Source organism: Urocampus carinirostris, chromosome 17 (assembly GCF_059441175.1).
Source record: "Urocampus carinirostris isolate Australia breed hairy pipefish chromosome 17, RoL_Ucar_1.0, whole genome shotgun sequence".
Taxonomy (NCBI): Eukaryota; Metazoa; Chordata; class Actinopteri; order Syngnathiformes; family Syngnathidae; genus Urocampus; species Urocampus carinirostris.
In genome coordinates, this window is record NC_142365.1 from 6,282,061 (window position 1) to 6,303,315 (window position 21,255).

General features: G+C 38.9%; 1 protein-coding gene across 2 annotated transcripts; it reads right to left on the reverse strand.

Moving 5' to 3' along the window:
* Positions 1-1,193: 1,193 nt before the first annotated feature.
* On the reverse strand, positions 1,194-20,220 carry LOC148349023 (protein phosphatase 1D-like). Of its 2 annotated transcripts, XM_088321526.1 has the most exons (7): positions 19,648-20,220; positions 14,448-14,676; positions 12,811-12,935; positions 12,552-12,733; positions 10,456-10,683; positions 7,441-7,528; positions 4,055-4,197 (listed from the first exon to the last, which is right to left on the reverse strand). In XM_088321526.1, exons 1-6 carry the CDS (start codon positions 20,102-20,104, stop codon positions 7,445-7,447), a joined length of 1,305 nt encoding a protein of 434 aa, XP_088177652.1. In that variant the 5' UTR covers positions 20,105-20,220; the 3' UTR covers positions 4,055-4,197; positions 7,441-7,444. The 2 variants fall into 2 exon arrangements, with proteins under 2 accessions (XP_088177651.1, XP_088177652.1); XM_088321525.1 differs by lacking the exon at positions 7,441-7,528 and having other exon boundaries at positions 1,194-4,197.
* Between the last annotated feature and the right edge of the window lie 1,035 nt (positions 20,221-21,255).

Genomic DNA, 21,255 nt, shown 5'->3' on the forward strand with positions numbered 1-21,255 from the left:
TGCCTCCTAGTACAAAAGTGTTTGTCAGACACAGGGTTGGGTAGGGTTACTTTAACTGGATTACTATCAATTACTTTTGGATTACTCCAATACCAAATATGCTAATAAAAGACAAAAACAAACTAAATATGAATAAAATTATGACTGACAACACGTGGTAAGCTTTCTCTCCTGGCTTTGATCTCTTTGATCTCCGGCAAAACTAACATAAAATGCGACAGAAACAAAATGAAAATAAATCCAAACAGCTTGCCAACATCATTTTTGCCGTTCCATGTGTTCCGTTACTCCCCAAGCCTGCACAAAATTTAGTAATTTTATTCATATTTAGTTTATTTTGTCTTTTATTAGCATATTTGGTATTGGAGTAATCCAAAAGTAATCAAGTTAAAGTAACTCTACCCAACCCTGGTCAGACATTAGCTCCGCACTTGTGTATCAAACAGCTTTGTTCTGTACCTAATTTGTACCCGGAATATTCTGTAATAAACTCATCAGAAATGCTCAACCCCAGCGCTTGAACCCGAATTGTAAACTCCTCCTTCCTCTTACATTGCGAATCATGCCGTGCATTTATTACGTCCTAATAAGTAGTTATAAATGTCTGAAACACTAAAAAGGTTATAAATTAAGCTATACAATCATGACTACATATGCAGTGACACATTTTAAGATTACAACATCCCCATCACCAAAAAGAGCAAACAAATAGACCAAAACAGTAACTAGCTGCCACATGAGAATTTCCAACTTACGAGTATTACATGATACAAATGTACACAAGAGGCATTTAGGAAGTCATCAACGCATAGTAGTTTGAATAGCTTATATGCAAAACAATCAGGGAAGACAAAGCTCTTCGCGTCACCAATTATTTAAGATCTCTGATGGGTTTATTCTGTTTTCAATATTAGACAGCTGAAAGGGAGATTGCATAGGATGCTGGTTCATTATTTTGACTAGTATGCACCATAATAATAATAATAATTTCCTTTGTATTGTCATTCTTTGTAACAAAGTACACAGAACGAAATGTCGATACACCTGACCCGTTGTAGCGAGCCGACCATCAACCAATATTGTTGCTGTTCTTTGATAGCCACACCCTTTTGGGAGGATTGGCTTCTTATATCTTAGAAGATTTAATACAAAGCTCAGCGTGGGGTTTTAAAACAGATTTGGAATTTGGCATTGAGAAGGTTTTTTTTGTTGTTGAACAGTTTTCTCCTGTTTCCCTTGCAAGTTGAAAATTACAAACAGACTAAACTCATCAATCTCAATTTGTTTGGTCAGGCCGAACAGTATCATCGTCAAGATGAAAATCATGCAACATGGACTTGTTTGTTGTAGTTAAGTAGAATACAACCAGGGTTGTGTACGGTTACTTTAACTGGATTACTTTTAATTACTTTTGGATTACTCCGATACCAAATATGCTAATAAAAAGACAAAATAAACTAAATATGAATAAAATTATGACTCACAACACGTGGTAAGCTTTCTCTGCTGGCTTTGATCTCTTTGATCTCCGGCAAAACCAACATAAAATGCGACAGAAACAAAATGAAAATAAATCCAAACAGCTTGCCAACATCATTTTTGCCGTTCCATGTATTCCGTTACTCCCCAAGCCTGCACAAAATTTAGTCATTTTATTCATATTTAGTTTCTTTTGTCTTTTACTAGCATTTTTTGGTATTGGAGTAATCCAAAAGTAATTAAAAGTAATCAAGTTAAAGTAACCCTGCCCAACCCTGAATACAACATGGATTCACTGTTGACAAACATGGCATTTGCTAAGCACATTAAATATTGTAGTATTATCAATAGTAGTACTCCATCCACATGACATCCATCCCGTCACATGCATTTCCAATATTATTCAGCCCCAGCAGTTGGGAAAAAAAAGGACATTTTTGTGCATGTTTTTCAGAAAAATAGGACTTATACTGAGAAAAAAAATCGTATTTTCAGAATAAGGTGATGTTAAGTATCATTTTTGTATATTTCTAACTTTTTTAAATAAATATGTATCGAAAAATAAGCAAAATGTGAAAGTGGTAGATATTTTTCTTATTTTAAGGAATATTATCTAACAGGATTAGGAAAAAAAGTACTAAAAATAGGAAAAGTATCCACAATCTGCTAATTACAACTAAATGTTTTTATTTTACAGGAAAAAAAAAAGTTGAAGTTGAAAATAAATTCTTATTTACCCTTACAATGGTGATGGATTTTCTTTTAAGACATTTGCAGAGCTCCCAAGTACTTTGAATCCTTCGTAGTTTACTACGCCAGTTTACAGCAAATTACGAAATAGTTTTTTAAGAAAAATAAGAGGTTAGTTCAATTAATTTCCAGTGCATGTTTAAACAAAGAGTGCCATCTGTTCGACTCAATGCATATCACAAGTCTAAGAACCTAAAAATGTCACTTTTGAATGCTACAAGGATTCCCCCCCAAACGTAAAAATTCTCATTAACCATTTTGAAAACAATTCTTCATATTTGGCAGCTCTGCATGTGTGAAGTAAGATGTATTGTTGACAAAACCACGCCCCCTCTGCGCTAGACTTGGTTCAAAAATTAGGCAAGGAGTTGAAATGTTCAAATATTTTTGGAGTTATTTAAAAGTTAGGTTTCAAAAATTTGAGGATTTGTTTTTAGTAAAGGATTATATTTTTATTTGGAAGTTGGTTACTCTCTGACGCCATCTCCCAGCTTGAAGGCATGATTGCAGCCTAGGGTCAATCATGATGCGCGTGCATTTCTCAGAGGCGCCCGAATAAACTCTTCTTTTTTAATCTTTTTGGGTTTGTATTGGAGTTTGGACTCTAGTAGAAGCAGGCCTTTATCTTATATTTAATCCTTTTTATGCTAAACTAAAAAAAAAAAAGGATCTGCGTTTAACAAGCATGACGCCACTTTGCAAAACCACCCCCAACCGCCTATTCCTCTTGCCTAGTGTGTTCCGCCTCGAATAGCTCTGCTAAAAGTAAGATGAAGTTCAATGGAAAATAAAGCATAAGGGCTCTTTGAACTCAGCTGGGCATTGTACACACATATTTATTAAAGAAAATATTTAACTTTCAACTCTTAAAGACACCTCAAACGACACTCTACCTTTTAAATGGCCCGGAAATATTTTTACATTAAAATATCCTTGAAATTTCTGAGAATGGAGTAAAAAAATGAAACTTTTTAGTGGACAATTACTACAAACAAATAAATAACTATAAATGGGTCCTGCAGATGATAAATCTTAACACCCTAAAATAGCACGGCGGCGCGGTGGTTAGCGCGTGTGCGGCACAGTTCTGAGGTCATGAGATCAAACCCGGAGTTTGCATGTTCTCCCCAAAAACATGCATGTCAGGTGGATTGGCCGGTCCAAATTGTCCCTAGGTGTGAATGAGCGAGTGAATTGTCTGTCCCTGTGTGCCCTGCGACTGTCTGGCAACCAGTTCAGGGTGTCCCCTGCCCACTGTCAAAAGATAGCTGGGATGGGCTCCAGCACCCCCGCGACCCTACTGAGGATGAGAGATGCAGACAATGGATGGATGGATCCTAAAATAGACTGATTCCTAAAAAGGAATGGCTGACAGTTTAGCACGTCAAAATGTGCTTTCCTTATATACGATTATACTGTAGTTAAATCTACGTATAAAAATAGCTTACATTGAACACATCTACAATTTCAAAATGGAATCGAAGAGAGTCTAGCCAAAAGAAATATAAAAAATAAAAACAAGCACATAAAATGGTCACGTTCGCCACATATTTACAAATAAGTGGAAGAAACCGAATCGGAATATCCCAAAAGAGGCTTGTGTGGTTGTCCCGCTCAGCACACGCACAAAAAGGCCTTGTGTTGCGACGTTAGAGTCGAAGAGTCGCTTTCCCGCTGGTGGATTTCGCACGATTGTTCGCTTTTTCCGCGGGACGCCTTGTGAGGCGAGCATTCCTCCGGGGACGGACCCCGCCCGTCATCTTGAGGCCTTTTTAAGGGAGAAGGCGACTCAGGAGTCCGGTCCTCGTGGATCGGCTCTGGTTTTTGAAAGGCGTCGAGCGGTCCAATGGAGGCGGGTCGGGCCGACGCCTCAGGCAGGAACTGGGCTGTGGCGCGGAAAGCCGCTTCGTAGACCCCGAAGGCCTGCTCCAGTGTCTTAGCACGTTGTTTGAGTAGGGAAGAGGCATTCTGGGAACAAACATACCGATCAGGATTTAACAGTTTTTGACTCCGATAACTCAATACTTCATACCGGTCAACCTGTACGTTTTTGACGTACAAAGTACGTTTATTTTGCATTTTAAGACGTGTACAACGTACAAGAAAATCTGTACGGAAAAACGCAATTTTTCAATTATGGGTACCATCCGGTATGCTCCAATTATCACAAAACTGCAAATCAATCAAGTCAAATGAGTTCGCCGTGGTAGCCTCTATCTCAGTATCGTTTTTCTCGTTGCAAGTCTGTCTCTTTTTAGAGAACCGGCTTTTTCGGCTCAACTCATTAAAGAGAGCCGGCTCTCAAACGGCTCACTTGCTTTGATGGATAATATTACAAATTATTATGTTGTATGAAGAAGTTAATAAAAAAAGGAAGTATAAAAGGAGAAAATGAAAAAAAGACAGGTTTGTGGTTATCCCTTTAATCAGTATATTACCACAATAATTTAATGCAGAAAATGAATTAATAATTTTAATAAGAAAATGTGTTATTCTACTTAATTATATTTGCATATATTTTTTCCTTTAACAGTAAACGTCCAAGCGACTTAATTTTTGAACTTTTTTTATAATAAACCTCATTCATGTCGAGCAACTCAGTATCTCACAACAAAATGTTAATTAACAATATATATGATATAACGAAACACATGTATAATATAACATGTTAAACTACAAAAATAAACACGTTTGAAAAAAAAATATGGTGTAAGATTATTTTGTATTTTGTAAGGGAAAATAAGACAGTTTGTAAGGGCATGGAGCCCTGGAGCTTGACAGGTATGATACCTATAAGTAAGATATCAACAATAAACAATCCAGGAACAGACCACAAAAATACAATGGTACCTCTATATACGAGCACCACTCCACACTAGAATTTGTGTGTTGTTGTTTTTTAACAAAAATCTTGCTCGCTTTACGAAAAAAAAATGTAGTTCACGAGCAGTCCCAGAGGCTACCACTAGAGACCGTTCACCGTTAACTTCTGAGTTGGCACATGCGCTTCCCACCATCAGCCCCCACCTACTTGTGTATCAATTTAGCGCCAACTTTGTTTTTATCGTATTGCATCACGTTTTTGTGACCTTAACCGAGTTCTGGAAAGGGAAATGGTACGTTGTTTTCGAAGAAAAAAAGGAGAATGATGTCAATGGAAACGAAGCAAGAAATAATAGTGTTCACATGAGTGACCCTGCTAAGGAGTATGATAGGTCAACATCTCCATTTTATACGCTATTAAAACAAAAATGTCATCAAGGCTAAAAAAATGACTAGCACTGTAGACTGTGAACACAATACCAAAGTGAAATGTACTATGTTTATTCAATGTCCTTCAAAATCTGCGTCATCATCAGACACACTGGAGTTGTTGAGCTTTTTTGGTTTTATTTCTATCTTTTCGGGAGACTTTCTGTTTTCTCCATTCTCGAACATTCCTCTCTGGGTGTTCATTTTTGTCTAGCTGCTGGATTTTTGAAAATTTCAGCACCATTGGCAACTTTTAGCTCGAAAGAGGTGTCATACTCAGAACATTTCCTCGTCGCAGCCTGAGTTGCTATCTAACGGGTACCATTAAAAATATGAAGAAGAGTGAATTGTAAAATTAAAACTTTAAATATTGGTAATTAGGCAAAATAGCAATGCTTAACCTCACGTGTCAGTGTTGGCAAGTTAAGGAAAGACATAAAGCGATGCCTCGCCTTTACGCACAAGCCATAGAGAATTAATGTATTCATTATAGAACATACACACAAGAGATTTAGATATTGTTACTAATAATAGACTGATGCAGTTGCATTCAATGTTTTGTGATTGTGGTCAGCAATATTTTTCGACTAATCATTCCGTAAATACGCACCCATACTTTGAGATCTTTTATAGGTAAAAAAGTGTGTTATAAACAAATAAATATGGTGAGTTTATTGACTCTAATAACTTAATACGTACAGGAAATCAACATTAACCATAATCTGAAAACAGACCACAAAAATACAGAGAACATGAAATTATACATGCATATTTTTGATCAAATGACTAGTTTCTTCCAAAAAACAAAAAGATTAAAAAAACACAAAGAAATTAAAAAATAATCTCACCCTATTGGCAGAAAACTTGAATTGTTTTATGGCAGGGGTGTCTTAATCATTTTCACCGAGAGTGTAGCGATGCAAGTTATAAATGGGCGAATATTAGCGCTTTAAGGGCGACATCTAGTGGACTAAACCTCACATGGCAAATCAAATAAATAAGTTTTCAAAATCAAAACAATTTGACTGCAACAAAGAATTCAAGGTGTGAACCTCTTGAAGTATTATATATGTTCCCGCCCATGTTTTGCTGCAAACCATATTTTTATATTCTTTAAACTCAAAAATACTCTTTATACAGAAATTCACAGCAGTTGGTGGGCAAGCTGCCCCCCGAGCAAGCAATACCAAATATTATTACTACATTTACAAGACCTCTGTCTGATCTAGTGAAACTTCTTATCTTCAGTTTAAATCTAAAAGTAATTCATGGTCAATGACACGTTTGTAGTTTGGAAGACATTCATAATGAGGAGGGAAGATATTAATTCATTTTGAACATACAAGGAGAACAGGAGAGGACTGTACTAAACCCCTTGAGATGCAAAAGTTCCTCCCCCTTCTAAAGGTCCTGTGAGCCCTATATTTGTTCTAAATATCCTAGCACTGGCTCAGGTAAAGAGCTCGTCTCGGGATCAAGATGTTGCAGGTTCCATTCCCAGCTCCTCGGTTAGTGTGTAAAAGGAAAAACGTGTGAAGCACATTGTAAAGCGCCTTGCGAGGTCTTCATTGACTTGAAAAGCGCTATGTGAATGCAGACAATTTATTTAATCGTTTATGTCTCTGATGGCTTCTTTTGAGACCTTGCGATTGAGTTTGCTCAGAAATTGTCTGAAAGTTTGATTATTATGAGTGCAAAAGAGCAGAGAATCCTTCCCAAAAGTACAAAATTCGAAGCAAAAAATACTGAGCAATATTCTTGTAGAGTGTGTGTGATTAAAAAATGATTAACTCATTTATTGCCAATGACAGTTTCTGGCAAGACCTTTTCCACTGCAGTTGATGATTAAAATGTCATCTGCCCTATTTTTTGTGTGTTTTTGAGAAATCAACCATATGTACGGGACAGAAATTAAAGAACAAGCTAAATTCTAGCTGGTATGTTTTTTTGAGTAGTCACCTGACTACCACTCCAGGCATGTCCATCCCTCATGTTCTTCTCCATATATCTCATCTTCTTCATTAAACATGCCCTCCTCACGCTCCGCCTGTTGGCCCCGAAAACAAAAGAATGAAATGATGAACCACTGCTTCCACAGGTCAATTGAGTCCTTCACATTTGATTGGATATTATAATCATGACAAAAGGAGAAGTTGAGAATAGTAACAATATACATGTATTAAATATTGAAAATGTTCTTCACACAGATCGTGTCTTCTATAAACAAAAATGATTGTACTTTCTGGTCTCAGTGGTTCATCTGTATGATTAAAGGGTGGGTGATATGGCAAAAAAAATAAATATTTTTACAAATATAGTAGACCAGGGGTTACAGCCAATGTTCCCTGTAATTTTCCAGGGGTCTGAGCGTTCACACAAAGTCGGTGAGCAACGCTTGAAACAACAGTGAGCAACCATAATCCCAAGTGTGGCAAGATAATTAATTATCAAACATGTCCAAAACTTGACATCAAGTTACATTTTGCTATAGTTTCCGGCAATGCAAAATTATTTTTCTCTTTTGAATGAATTGACTCATGTACAATTGCAAAGGTTGTACGGCCTACAAACGTCGTTTCTTACAATTCTTTCACAAGATATCCATTTTTTTTTTTAAATTTCCCTGATATATTTTGTCGCATAATATTAACATTTTTGGGGGCTTATTGAGTCGGTTGGAAGATACAGAACTGTACTTAATCACATTTTTTAGTGGAAGTACAATGTTGGCAACAAGATTGACTTGATATCATTGGAAAATATTTGAATGCAACACAAACTTTTTCTTCTTTTTTCCGTGTTTTTTTTCTACTTTTTTTTAAATTAATTTTAAAAAATCCCATTGTGTTTATTTTTTCCTAGCTGTTACTTTTTTCTTTTTGTTCTCTATTTACTTTTTTCCTACATTTTTTTCTTTTCTTTTTTTCTGGCATTTTTCTAAATGTTTCCTTCTTTTTTTCTCTTCCTTCTGTTTCTTTTTTTTCTCAGCTTTTCACTACTTTTTCATTTTGGGATTTTTTTCTTTTTTTGTTCTATTCCCCCCTTCCTTTAAGTCATTTTATGCATAATTTTACATAATATTTGGTCATGTTGGGATTAAAGAAGCAAAAACAACCTGAAGAGCCGTTTAGGACCCGAAGGAGCCGGTTCCTTTTAGTGAGCCGAGCCGTAGAAGCCGGTTCTCGACAAACTGTACTAACTTTACTCAACTTTACTCGACTTCAAAATACCGCATTTAGGACACAACGTCAGGGGAACCTACATGCACTGTAACTTTTCTTAAGTCGCTTCTTAATTAGTAATTTTGAGCCCTCATTTTTGTGCGCTGGCTAGATTTTCTTGTGCGCTGAAAATGTGCGAGCAGTGCGCAACTGCGCACGAGCGCAGCTTAGAGGAAATACTGGTTACAGCGCCCCGGCCTTATGATGTTTTTACATTACGATGCGGAATGCTTTTTCGGCCCTTTGGCAAGGCATTTACCCACCACCTTACGACATCAACAACAAATTTGTTTGCGTGCCCAAAAGAATAGAATAGAATATATCTTTATTGTCATTGTTACAAACGCGGCACTCCAGTTTCACATTTTACAGTGAGGATGAAAGAAAACAAGAAGATAAACTTAAAAATAAAATAAAAATACTGTTCGTGCATATGACTGTGTGAGTCTTGTGCCTCATAACTCTCTAAGATGCTGGCCTGCTATTGGTCGACGTAATACGTCGCCGATATACTATTGGCTAAATTCCCTCCCATGATGCTTAATTCGGTTCAGAAGCTCAGGTGCTTAGTAAGCTTGTTTGCGAGTGCAATATACTATCTTTTATTTGATCTTTCTTGTTTAGCTTTGGGTCCCAAGACTTTCAGTAATGCTAAAGAAAGAAGCAAAATATGATAAAATATGACAACCATGAAAAGGAGGCTTGCGATGATCAAGAAATACAAAGAAGGCACACACATAGATATCCTCCTTCAGGACTATGGTCGCAATCGATAGACGCTTGAATCTAGGAAACTTACCGCTACATGTTTGCTCAAGTTCGATGTTGATTTCTTCAATGCAGAAATCTCCGTTTGTTTAGGCAAACAAAGAAGACATTGCATATTGTAGCTGGTATTTGGCACCCTTTTTAAGGGGAACATGCTTTGCCTGGTAATCCTGAAAGGGGGATACGACATGTGCGGTCCCATCTCAAGGTTTCTTCCTTTTCCTCATGTTGAGGTTTTTGAGTTTTTCCTTGCCCTCATGTGGTTTCCAGATCAGGGGATGGTGTAATAATAGTCTGAAATAATAGTCTGTGCAATAACCTGTGCAGCCCTTTGAGACTCTTTGTGATTAAGGGCTATACAAATAAAAATGACTTGACTTGACATGTGAAGCCAGGGGTGCTCCTCCTCTTCTGGGTTTTCACAGTCTGTATTGCTAGGCGACATTTTCGATCCGTTTCATCCGTAAACAACCTTCCCCAAAGCTAAAGTTGAATATGGTCATGTGACTACATTAGATTGGTTAAACATTGTAGAGCCTGGCGGAGTTAAAATAAATGCGCCTTAGCGGAGACAGACAGACGTGTACTTACGTGGAGGGGGATTTATTAAGTAACGAAGTAATGACTTCAATGCAGCAGAGTAAAAGTAGCGTGTTTTTCTTCACAAATGTATTCAAGTAAAAGTAAATGGTTCTAAAAATACTCCTAGAAGTACAACATTTCCCAAAACTCACTCAGGTAATTGTATTGGAGTTAATGTACTCCGTTACTACCCACCTCTGACCAAAACCTTTAGTAAAGTTCAAAAAAAATTCTTATGTTTGGGCACTCGGACAATACTTCTGAAAACGCCCTTATACATGATGGCACTGAATAAGTTAAGGTTTGTAATATTGTCATATGACCCACCCTTCTGTATGAGAAAACCAGAGATAAGGTAAGAAAAAAAAAAAAAAAAAACCTCCAATGGTGACATGGCACTGACCTTCGGGACTTCATAAAGGTTATAAGGAGACCCCGGGAAGGGAATGTGGTCGATTCCTTGAGCCATGTCCACCATAATCTCATCTCGGTGCAGCGGTAACGTCGGACCGCCGCGCTCCTGCAGCGCGAGGACGATGACGGTGGTGTTGTCGGCACGTAGCATGCGCTCTTTCCAAAACAGGAGAGCGGTGCACCCCAGGCGGCAGGCGCATGACATTCCTTTCGGGCCCTGAGTAGACATAAAAAAAAAGATCAGGCAATTATGCTAAAGCAAATATGGGGAAACTACAGGCCGGATCAAGCCCACCAACGTATTTAATACGTTCTGTGAGACAATCCTGAGAGGCAAAAGAGAAAAATGAGCCGCATCCATGTCAAACAATGACACGCAGTTTTAAATATGTCCACTGGATGTTACCACTTGCAAACCAAACCCACTTTAGTCAAGTCATCTTTATTTGTATCGCCCTTAATCATAAGGGGTCTCAAAGGGCTTCACAGACCAAAGAATGTCAACGCCTAACGTGTAGCTTTGTTTTTCAGTACTATGCTTTATCATTCAGCCTGCTTTGTAACGTTATGGAGCATATTATTTTACTAAACATTTTTTTTTAGTTTCAAAACACTACAAGTTACTTATACAAGCCTTATATTGTATTTTTTGAGTGTTTCATAACCAATCGTATGCAATGGTAAACAAAAATCGTGGTGGGGAAACACCCCGAATCTTAACCACTAGACTAGGGTCAGGGATAATTTTCCAACTGATCAATCATTGCTCACATAAAGCAATGCACAACTGTAAAACCCCGTGTATAATGCGCACCCGAACTTTGAGTTCTTATTGGGGTATAAAAAGTGTTTTGCACACGAATAAATAAAATAAACCTTTTTGGGGGGGTGGGGAGTTGTTGTAGACCTTTTTCATGGCCCAATTCAGACACTTTTTAAATGTCCAATTTATCCAGTACCATTAAATCCGGTGTATCATATCTGCGTATTACATATGAGCTCGGTGGCCTTGGGGATACGACGCCCGCCCTGATACTGGGAGGTTGTGGTTCAGGCCTCGGCCGAGTCATACCTAAGACTTAAACATTGGTACCCGTTGCCTCCCTGCTTGGCGTTCAGCATTAGGGGTTGGAATTGGGGGGTTTGGTCACCTAATGACTCCCAACACCTCATTTGGGTTGAGCGAGGGGGCTGGGAATCCCCTCCTTTGAATCAATCCCCCAAAAAGAGTCAGAAATGACTCTAGCCACCTCCCACTAGGGGGATATGGCTGTGGTATATATATATATATATACATATATATATATATATATATATATATATATATATACATATGAGATTATTATTTCAATTTTAAGACATTTGATTTTTAAATATTGAGTCAATCGCGAACGTATTTGTTCCGAGACTCTTTCTATATAAATGTTGGGTAAAAAATGTAAATGAAAATACTATCTAGCCAACATTTTCAGTTGCAGGAAGTTTTTTCCATACAATTTAACACTGGGAAATATTACCTTAATTTTTTGCATTGCCCATAAATAATGTCCATGATTGATACGCAATCCTTGCACTGATACACATTTTATGGTGCCCTACTTAGGTTTAGCATGCACCTGAGCCCTTTGGCTGACTAGTAGGGGGCGATGGCACTTCATAGGACAATGCCGTACAAACTAATGCCAGCTGCAGTTAATCACAAGGGAAGAAGAAATGCAACAGCATAATGAAGCCACCAGAGAGCGGCATTATTTTCAAGTAGACTTGTTGAGAAACATGACAAAAATTTCAAGCATTGCCCAATATTTAAGTATATTTCAATCCTTAAGAACACAACATTAAAATGCAAGCATTTTCCATTATTTCGAGCACCCGTATGAACCCCGACAAATAATTTGTTTAGGTATTGCCGGGGTATCAGATTTAAGACTCTCTATGGGCATGTACATCAATCAGCCTTTTTTCATCTCTGGCCTATTCTCTACGCAAATGTTTTCAACTGAATGTGGCCCAGAACTCAGTAGTTTGTCCACTCGTGCTCTACAAAGATAAAAAATGTGGTGCCGGCTTGCTTTTATTTCTCACCACCATTTTGTCGTGGCTGTAACACATATTGACGGCGTTTTTGGGCGGCATCATGTTCCACAGGCCGTCGCTGCCGAGGATAACGTAGCGATGGCGCTTGGGGTCGAGAGTCATCACTGTAGTGTCGGGCTCTGGCGATACTACAAACTCTCCGCTGTAGAAATCGTAGCTCCACAAATCGCCTTTGGACAAAAAAAATGTGGCAACGTGATTTCATGGTTGTTACGTGGGGGAGATGTTTCATGTTGATATATCTCACCGAGCGATCGCGCCACTGCCAAGAAAGGGATCTGCTCAATGACCGTACTCCTCCTCACTGGCCCGTTATGAGTTAGTCGGGGTCTCTTCCACACGACTCGGTTCACGCCAGATTTCTTCATGACGCTGCGATGTTGAAAATACACAAAGATGCAGTGCTTCTCATAGAATTTTGCGAGACCCTGGTGGGTGGAGAGTCTAAGAGGGTCTGGGGGCGTGCTCTAAAGTTTGTATATTGTAAATTCAAACACATCAATCTGGTGCAATTTTAGGGCGAACTCAAGGAGCTAAATCTATGATGTATTTGTACTGAAACATAAACAGTATTTTTGAAAAGAAAACACAACAAACAATACACGCCCACAAGACAGGAAAACCAGAAGGGAGTTTAATGCAAAAAAAGAGGTTGAATTTGTTGGCGATAGAAAGCATCTTCCTCTGTTTAGCCAATCAGAATGCAGAACACAACGCACGTTGAAAATCTGCAAAGTAGCAAAAACAGCATGGGATTACTATATCTTGTTTGGGATCGGCCAATCAAAATAATCCAAAGGAAATCGGGCCACATAAATTCCCCGCCCCATAAATCTGTTGACCTATTAGATTGGTGGAAAAGATCGGTTTAATTTACACGGGACTGTTATTTCACAGTCCTCATTATTTTAACAAAAGGGTTGATGCATCTAGGCAATAAACCACATTACCAATTGACAGTGGCTGACCTTTTCAGACCATGCAGATTTGTGGAATTGATTGGTTTATTTAATTAAGAACTGGTTGGTCACAGTCATCCTTTTACTGGTTTGCTGATCAATTGAGGAAACGCTACTTTGCTTTTTTTGCATTGTTATGACGATTAACGGACACATTTCAGTGTTCATTTTACCTCTGAAAAGTGATGAGTCCCGGGGACTTGCATGCTCAAAAATCTATGGGTCCCCAAAATGTAGTGTTATCGAGGTTGAAATGGTAAATCGGTGACAAATATATAATAAAAATCTATATATTCATTCAGTTTTAATCATCAAATTATTAATTCTTTTTCTGTGCATCAAATTATTGTTGGTAATATACCAATTAAAGGGATAACCACAAACCTGTCTTTTTTTCATTTTCTCCTTTTATACTTCTTTTTTTTCTTAACTTCTTTATAAAACATAATCGTTCGTAATATAATGCATCAAAGCAAGTGAGCCGTTTGAGAGCCGGCTCTCTTGAATGAGTTGAGCCGAAAAAGCCGGTTCTCTAAAAAGAGACGGACTTTTCACAACACAACTCGAGATCGGCGTGCAGACAAAAATTCGAACCGCGAGACCAAAACAACATCTGCCGGATCTGCCTGACGAAAAGTTTGGAGTGTGGTAAATCTTTGTTTAAAAAAAAGTAATTGGTAAATAATGACAATTTTGTGTCAAGAAAGTTGCGTCCCGGGGACGCACGTTGATTTGAGACTATGCGTCCCCAGCAAAAATGATGCGTCTAGGACGCGGGGACGAGGGCAAACGAGAACACTGCATTTTAAAAGTTTACAAATTGCTTTTTTTTTTTTAAATAAAATATCAACAGCTCCCAGACTTAAACCGTAGCAATTTTTTTCTCAATTTACGATAAAGCAATTACACCCAACACGACACTCACCTCCCACCAAGTCGCTCGATCCTTTCCTTCTCTTTGGGCAGTTCGGGTTTATGGTCTTGCGTGACTTCGAGGGCTTGAAGCGTGATATCGGATTCGTTTTCCTTCACTCCAACGACGACGGCCGAATCTCCCACGTGGGCAACGTACATGTGAACTCCTCGGATCACGATTACACTCGCTGTGGTGCCTGATGTACTGGGCAGGCCGGTAATTGTTTTCGGCCACTCGGCTGCAACAAAAACAGCAACAAAAAAAAGAAACTGAGCACTGTTGAGTATGGTTACAGGCTGTGAGAGAAATATATCATTATTTTGTGCACTGAAAAACAAATATGAATATATGATTCTGTCGCCATTTGCGGTTTGACTTTCTTATTAGTGTTGTTTTTTCTTCACCATTTATTATATTATGAATTTGAATTCATCGTTTAAATGTTGGGCGACACGGCAGCGCACAGTTCTGAAGTCATGGGTTCAAATCCAGCAACCAGCCTTCCTGTGCGGAGTTTGCATGTTCTCCCTGTGCTTGCGTGGGTTTCCTCCGCATCTGGTTTCCTCCCACGTTCCAAAAACATGTATGTCAGGTTAATTGACCGGTCCAAATCGTCCCTTGGTGTGAATGAGAGAGTGAAGTGTCTGGCTGGCAACCAGTTCAGGGTGTCCCCTGCCCACTGCCCAAAGATAGCTGGGATAGGCTCCAGCACTCCCGCAACCCTACTGAGGAAAAGCGGTGCAGATAATGGATGGATGTTTAAATGTTTGTCTTTCCCTTGGTGACAATTAAATTTCTGAACAATACTTTGTTGTATCAGCCCCTTTTAGTCTTTTTGTGTCTGTGGAATATAATTCAAGAGGCACTATTTTATTGTTTTTTATTCATCAATTTGAGACTTGTTGTCGAGTGATTATGACATCACAGACTGTTTACATACAGACAATAACCCGAAAAGAAATGTAATTGGATTTTTGGAGAAATAAAATAGTTATCATGCCTGGTGACAAACTAATAACTCTGTACTGTATACATTTTTGGAAATTCTAATTACAATGGCAACGTGGATGCAAAGTCGTACGAAAATGACATTTTTGACATTTAGGATAATTTCATTCACTCATCAATATCAATGAAGTACCGTGTTTGTTTGCTCTTCAAAAATGTCTTCCATATCAGCGTCCCATCTGTTTACAAGATGTGCGTGTATGTGACTTGCCTGAAGCATAGACTTACACTGTGTATGGATGGGTACAACTGTTGAATCCACTATTAGATATATGGACTGTAGCATTTTGACTGTAGGGGCAGAAACTAAAACGTCGGGAAGAAATCAACTAATACATATGAAGCTTTTTTTTTTTCAAAATAAGCTGGCTTGGATCATTATTTTCTGTACTACAAGTCCCAGGGTGCTTTGCAGAATCCCAGATGAGGGAGACTGCTCGTCAACCGATATTTTTATGGTTCCTACGTTGCGGAAATTCACTTAATACAAACAGATTTGGAACGAACTAGCCGCAAATATCGAGGGAATACTGCAATCCTCATCCATTATGTGGCTTATTAAAGTAGAAGTTAAATAAAGCTTGCATCTTTGCAAACTGTAATGAAAGAGATTTTAAACACATTGCCACCAGGGAGACCAGCTGCTATTTTCAAGCATGCGGTTACCGCCCGTTTGGTTTCTTCCAGATGGGATTTTGAGCTTACAGAAAAGGGGTCACCACTAATACTGATGTTGTTTCATCGACTTTTGCAGTAATCTCCATCCCATGAACTGCGTTTATTGGAATTATTTTGAAAAGCTAAATTTGCTCGTTGGTTTTTTTTTTCCGGTTAATGCAAAAGTAGCAGAGAAACAGTTTGACATCGGTTATCTTTTCGTGACCTTTAAAATGATTTTTTTTTCAGGGAGTTTCTAACCACTAGATGTCACTGTATTGTGTAGTATAGCTGGAAAAAAAGGCCAAAACACACAAGAGAGAATACAAACTACAGAGACTGAGTGATCAAACCACACAAATTTTCCAGTCATTTTTCTCATCCAGCCTTTTTTTAGGTACCAAAAAAAAATATTTTTCCCAGCACCATTAAATAAATAAATGTAGTGTGAATCATGTGTTTTGCAGAGCTGCAAATATGTGTGATTTACATCGTGCGATTTTTAATCCTGCGTGTTAATTTATTAGACACATTGTGTGATTTTTATATCTTGAGCGAATCAGAAATATATTTGTTTTTGAGACAAATTTCTTCCCATATAGGTTTTGGGTATAACAAGTAATATATTGCTTACATTTTCAGTTGCAGGAGGTTCATTCTTTTACAATTTATTACTGGGAAACAGTACGTTAATTGTTTTTATGGCCCATACCTAATTTCCATCATTGATACGTGTGCTTGCACTCTTACACATTTCATAGTACCCTGTTTATGATTAGCATGTGTAACAAGTGTAATAATAACTTTTTTTTTGTTGAAATTCCTACTGAAATATGTTTGTATAGTTTGTGTATGAGTGTCCTGCAATGATGAGTCCAATAGTGCCACCTGCTGGTATGAGGTAAGGTTTAGTTTAGCCTCTGATTTTATGCCCAGAAGGGGATATCGTATTTCGAACGCCTCTAAGTTCGAACAAATCGGTTCTCGACCAAAAATTTTGAGAAATTCTTGCTTCACTTTTCGTTCAAAAAAATCAGAGTTCGAACGCCGGTACGCTAGGGGCGACGCTGAGCGGTGTATGAGTGTAGATTGCCCCCACCCCTCGTGAAGAACTGTTGTCACGGCAACGCGCACTCCTTTTCTGTTTTCGTTTTTCAAAAGCGGTGAAGGGAGTGTTTTAACCCCTAATTATGCCTTGGAAGAAGGTCGGTGCAAGTAGCAAAGTTGCTACAGGTGAAAAAATTGGAGTAGTGTGTACAACTATTGCATTTAAGAAAGAAATAATAGCAAAATATGAAGAAGGTGTGCGAGTTTCCCTTCTTTCAGGAATACCGCATTGCTTCTGCCGACCGGTAAGAAAGAAATCCTATTCATAATTCTTTTCTTTATCCTTTAACTGCTCACCACTTGTTGTGGAGACCCGGGTGCTAAATGACGTGTAAACGACCTGTTTTTTTTAATTTTACACGTTCATGTTAGCGTAATCTTTCATACGGAAGATTACGATAACGCAAACGTACGATTAGCCTGGGTTAGCTTTACGTTAAATATTCAAGATAAACATTCAGGGTGTTGGAACGGATTAAAACAATTTTACATTACTTTTAATGGGAAAAAACGCTTCGGTGATCGTACAAATCGGTTTTCGTACAAAGAAATGGAATGGATTATGGTCGAGAACCGAGGTTCCACTGTATATATCAAGCTGTTTGGATTTATTTTCGTTTTGTTTCTGTCGCCATTTATGTTAGTTGCCGTATGTTGCACTGTTCTGAAAGGATAATTTCCTTCATACATGTTGAAAACCAGCGGAGGTGCTAACCACGTGGTATCTGTATGTTATGTCGCTCATTGCAGGTAAATTGTTCCCGTTTTTTTATACTTGTTATTGTGATCATTTCTGTTTTCACAAATATATAAAAAGGATGATGTTGGTTAAAATTCAGATTGAAAAATATGTCGAGTTGAATTCATTGTAAAAGTTAAAACCACGATACAATCACTTTTTAAAAAGTGTCTTGTTAAAATGGATGTACAAATAATTGTCATGGTTGATTTTCAGAACTTGTATTGTAACTCAACTGTATAGAAAACTATTTTATATGCTTTGAGCAGTCTCCAACGCGCTGCTAACGGTGTTGAAAACCAGCGGAGGTGCTAACCACATGGTGTGTGTATGTTGTGTCGCTCATTGCAACAACTGTAATAAAATCCTCATCATTCAGTCCAGCCTGAATGTGGATCCTTGGTGGGACGGGTACACCGCAGTTACACAAGCACATGTGCTCTTGGGCGCAACCAATAGGGGGCGATGATGCTTCATAAGACCCATGCTGTACCAACTAATGCCAGGTGCAGGTAATAACGGGGGAAGAAGAAATGCAATGGCAAAGCGAAGCCACCAGAGAGATGTGTCAACATCATTTTTTTGTAAATTTGTTGAGAAACCTGGGAACGATTTCAAGCATGGTCAAGCACTTCACCCAAAATGTAAGAACGTTTCATCTATCTATCTACCTACCTTGGTCATATCCCTCAAGAGGGGTGACCCACAGCAAGACAAACACACACAATAACAAAGAAAATAAAAAAGGAAAAAAAAAACACACGCACATTTTTGGACCATGGCCAACCCAAATGCCCAAACACCCAAACAAGTTAGGCACCTCGTCACCTAAATTGGTCATGCTTTCGTCCCTCCAGATGACATGGGACACAAGAAAGCGGCCGTGTCACTCGGGTCAGGGTGACACAATCAGGGTTGGGTAGGGTTACTTTAACTGGATTACTTTCAATGACTTTTGGATTACTCCAATACCAAATATGCTAATAAGACAAAATAAACTAAAAATGAATAAAATGATGACTCACAACACGTGGTAAGCTTTCTCTCCTGGCTTTAATCTCTTCGATCTCTAGCAAAACTAACATAAATGCGACAGAAACAAAATGAAAATGAATCCAAACAGCTTGCCAACATCATTTTTGCCATCCCATGTATTCCTTTACTCCCCAAGCCTGCACAAAATTTAGTCATTTTATTCATATTTAGTTTATTTTGTCTTTTATTTGCATATTTGGTATTGGAGTAATCCAAAAGTAATTGAAAGTAATCCAGTTAAAGTAACCCTACCCAACCCTGGACACAATACACCCTTTTGATCAACAGCAGGGCCCAACAGCTTTCACTGGTTTACCCCTGCCGCATCATCCAGGTGCCCTGCCCAAGAACGTTTCAACCCTTGACAAAAACATTAATTTTCAAGCATTTAAGGATCCTCGGAAATCACACCCCATAAATGGTGAGCCATTTTCAAAATTAGTCTAGTTTTGAGGGTTTGACCTGGTGCTCGCGAGCACAGTGGTGATCCTTTGGTTAAGAAAGTAAAACATGTTTGGTTTGAACTGTGTCGATCAGTGTTCTGGCATTCCCTATTTGTTTAGGAATGGTCTGATTTGCGTAATATGTTATCCTAAAAGACACACAGACTACGCGTAATTTCATCATTTTGCGCGCGCAAACAAAATGCAGCGAAAAGCTTACGTAGCCGCTTCCACATCGCATGGTGGCAGGCGATGAAACCTTTCCGGAGAGCGGCGCACACTTCCGAATGATCCTTGGACCAAAATCCCCTTTGTCTCTTCAAAAACTCCCACAAATGCTCCCTGGCGAAATGGGCCGCCTCTCGGCCCCCGTGCCCGTCGAAAACGGCGAAAAACGCCACCGACTTGCGGGTGTGCGCCAGGCGCTCCCCGGCCTCGCTCTCGGTCCACGCCGCAGAAACTGGGCCGGGTTTGGCGGTTCCGGTTCGGTGGTCCTTAGCGGTGGGTGGCGGGGACTCTTCGCTAGCGTCCTCCCGTTCGTCGGCGTTGTCGTCGTCCTCGCTAGCTGCCGAGGTTGGTTCATACTCGATACGGATCTCGACGACGTCCTCCATGTACTTCCTCCCTCCTTGTTCAGAAAAGGCACTCATACGAAATATGAGGGCGTCGTCGTCCATGGTGGCGAGAGCCGTATGATGCCCGGAGGAGACAACAAAAGCGGCTAACTGCGACTCGCCACCCGAATTTTTCCTCTTTTTTGGGGAGCGATTGGATGGCCTGGTCCGAGGGTTTCCTTCCCTTTTTTTGTTTATCCTCTTTCCTACGTGACGCGTCAGACTGTGCGTCATGACGTCACACCGGCCCAAGGCTCAACTGCGCATGTCATTTTTCGCCTGAAAAATAAACCTGAAGTTTCACCGATGACGCAATAATTTATTTTATTCCAAATGGTTACATACAATTAAGCATTGTTTTTCAACTTTTTTGAGCCATGGCACTTTTTTTTCTTTAAAAAAATCCATTAGCACTCAGTTTGCTGAAAATGGTTTCATACCTGTCTACCTTCACGGCTTCGTGCCCTTAAAAACTGTCGTATTTTCCCTTGCAAAATACAAAATACTGTATTTTCCGCACTATAAGGCGCACATAAAATCAGATTTTTTTTTAAAAAGCTGACTATGCGCCTTTTAATCCGGTGCGCCTTATATATGGATCAATATTGAGCCTTGACAGGTCTCGCAACTTACGGTAAGCAGCCACCAACTCCATTTTTTGCGTAGAAGAAGTGTGCTGTGCATACTGGGAAATATTAAACAACGATTCTCTTTCTTTTGTGTGTTTGTATAAAGACCCTGAAATGGCTCCTATAAAGAGACACGCTTACAACGCAGAGTTTAAACTCAAGGCGATCAGTCACGCAGTAGAACACGGAAATAGAGCAGCAGCAAGAGAGTTGAACATTAATGAATAGATGGTGCGGAAGTGGAGGAAGCATGATGATGAGCGGTTTACGTTTTACATTTCACAGTTGTTATGTTATTGCTTTATTGTTATTGTTTTGCACTTGTTATTGTTTTTGCACATTACAAGTGTCACTATATTGCGATTGTACTAACGTTTAATTTACCATAACAGTATCAGACGGTTTTTTGCATGTTGACTAAATGGAGGAAAAGTAAAATGTTATGCCTTGCTAATGTTGAAAGATGTTAAAGATGTGTCACGAAAATGCTTTACCTCAGAGAAAATAACAAAACAGCTGTTTATTCATTTTGGGAGTGAATGAAGTTGCGGAAAGCTTGTTTGTTATCTATTAATAAAGTTTGAC

Bases quoted from the DNA above. Each gene is read 5' to 3' on its own strand.
- LOC148349023 (XM_088321525.1), bottom strand. From the start codon at position 20,104: ATGGACGACGACGCCCTCATATTTCGTATGAGTGCCTTTTCTGAACAA. The intron at 12,936-14,447 runs GTGAGTGTCGTG...TCAACATCGCAG, and splicing joins ATCGAGCGACTTGGTGGGAG to CGTCATGAAGAAATCTGGCG. The intron at 10,684-12,551 runs GTGAGAAATAAA...ATGTCTACTCAG, and splicing joins ACAGCCACGACAAAATGGTG to GGCCCGAAAGGAATGTCATG.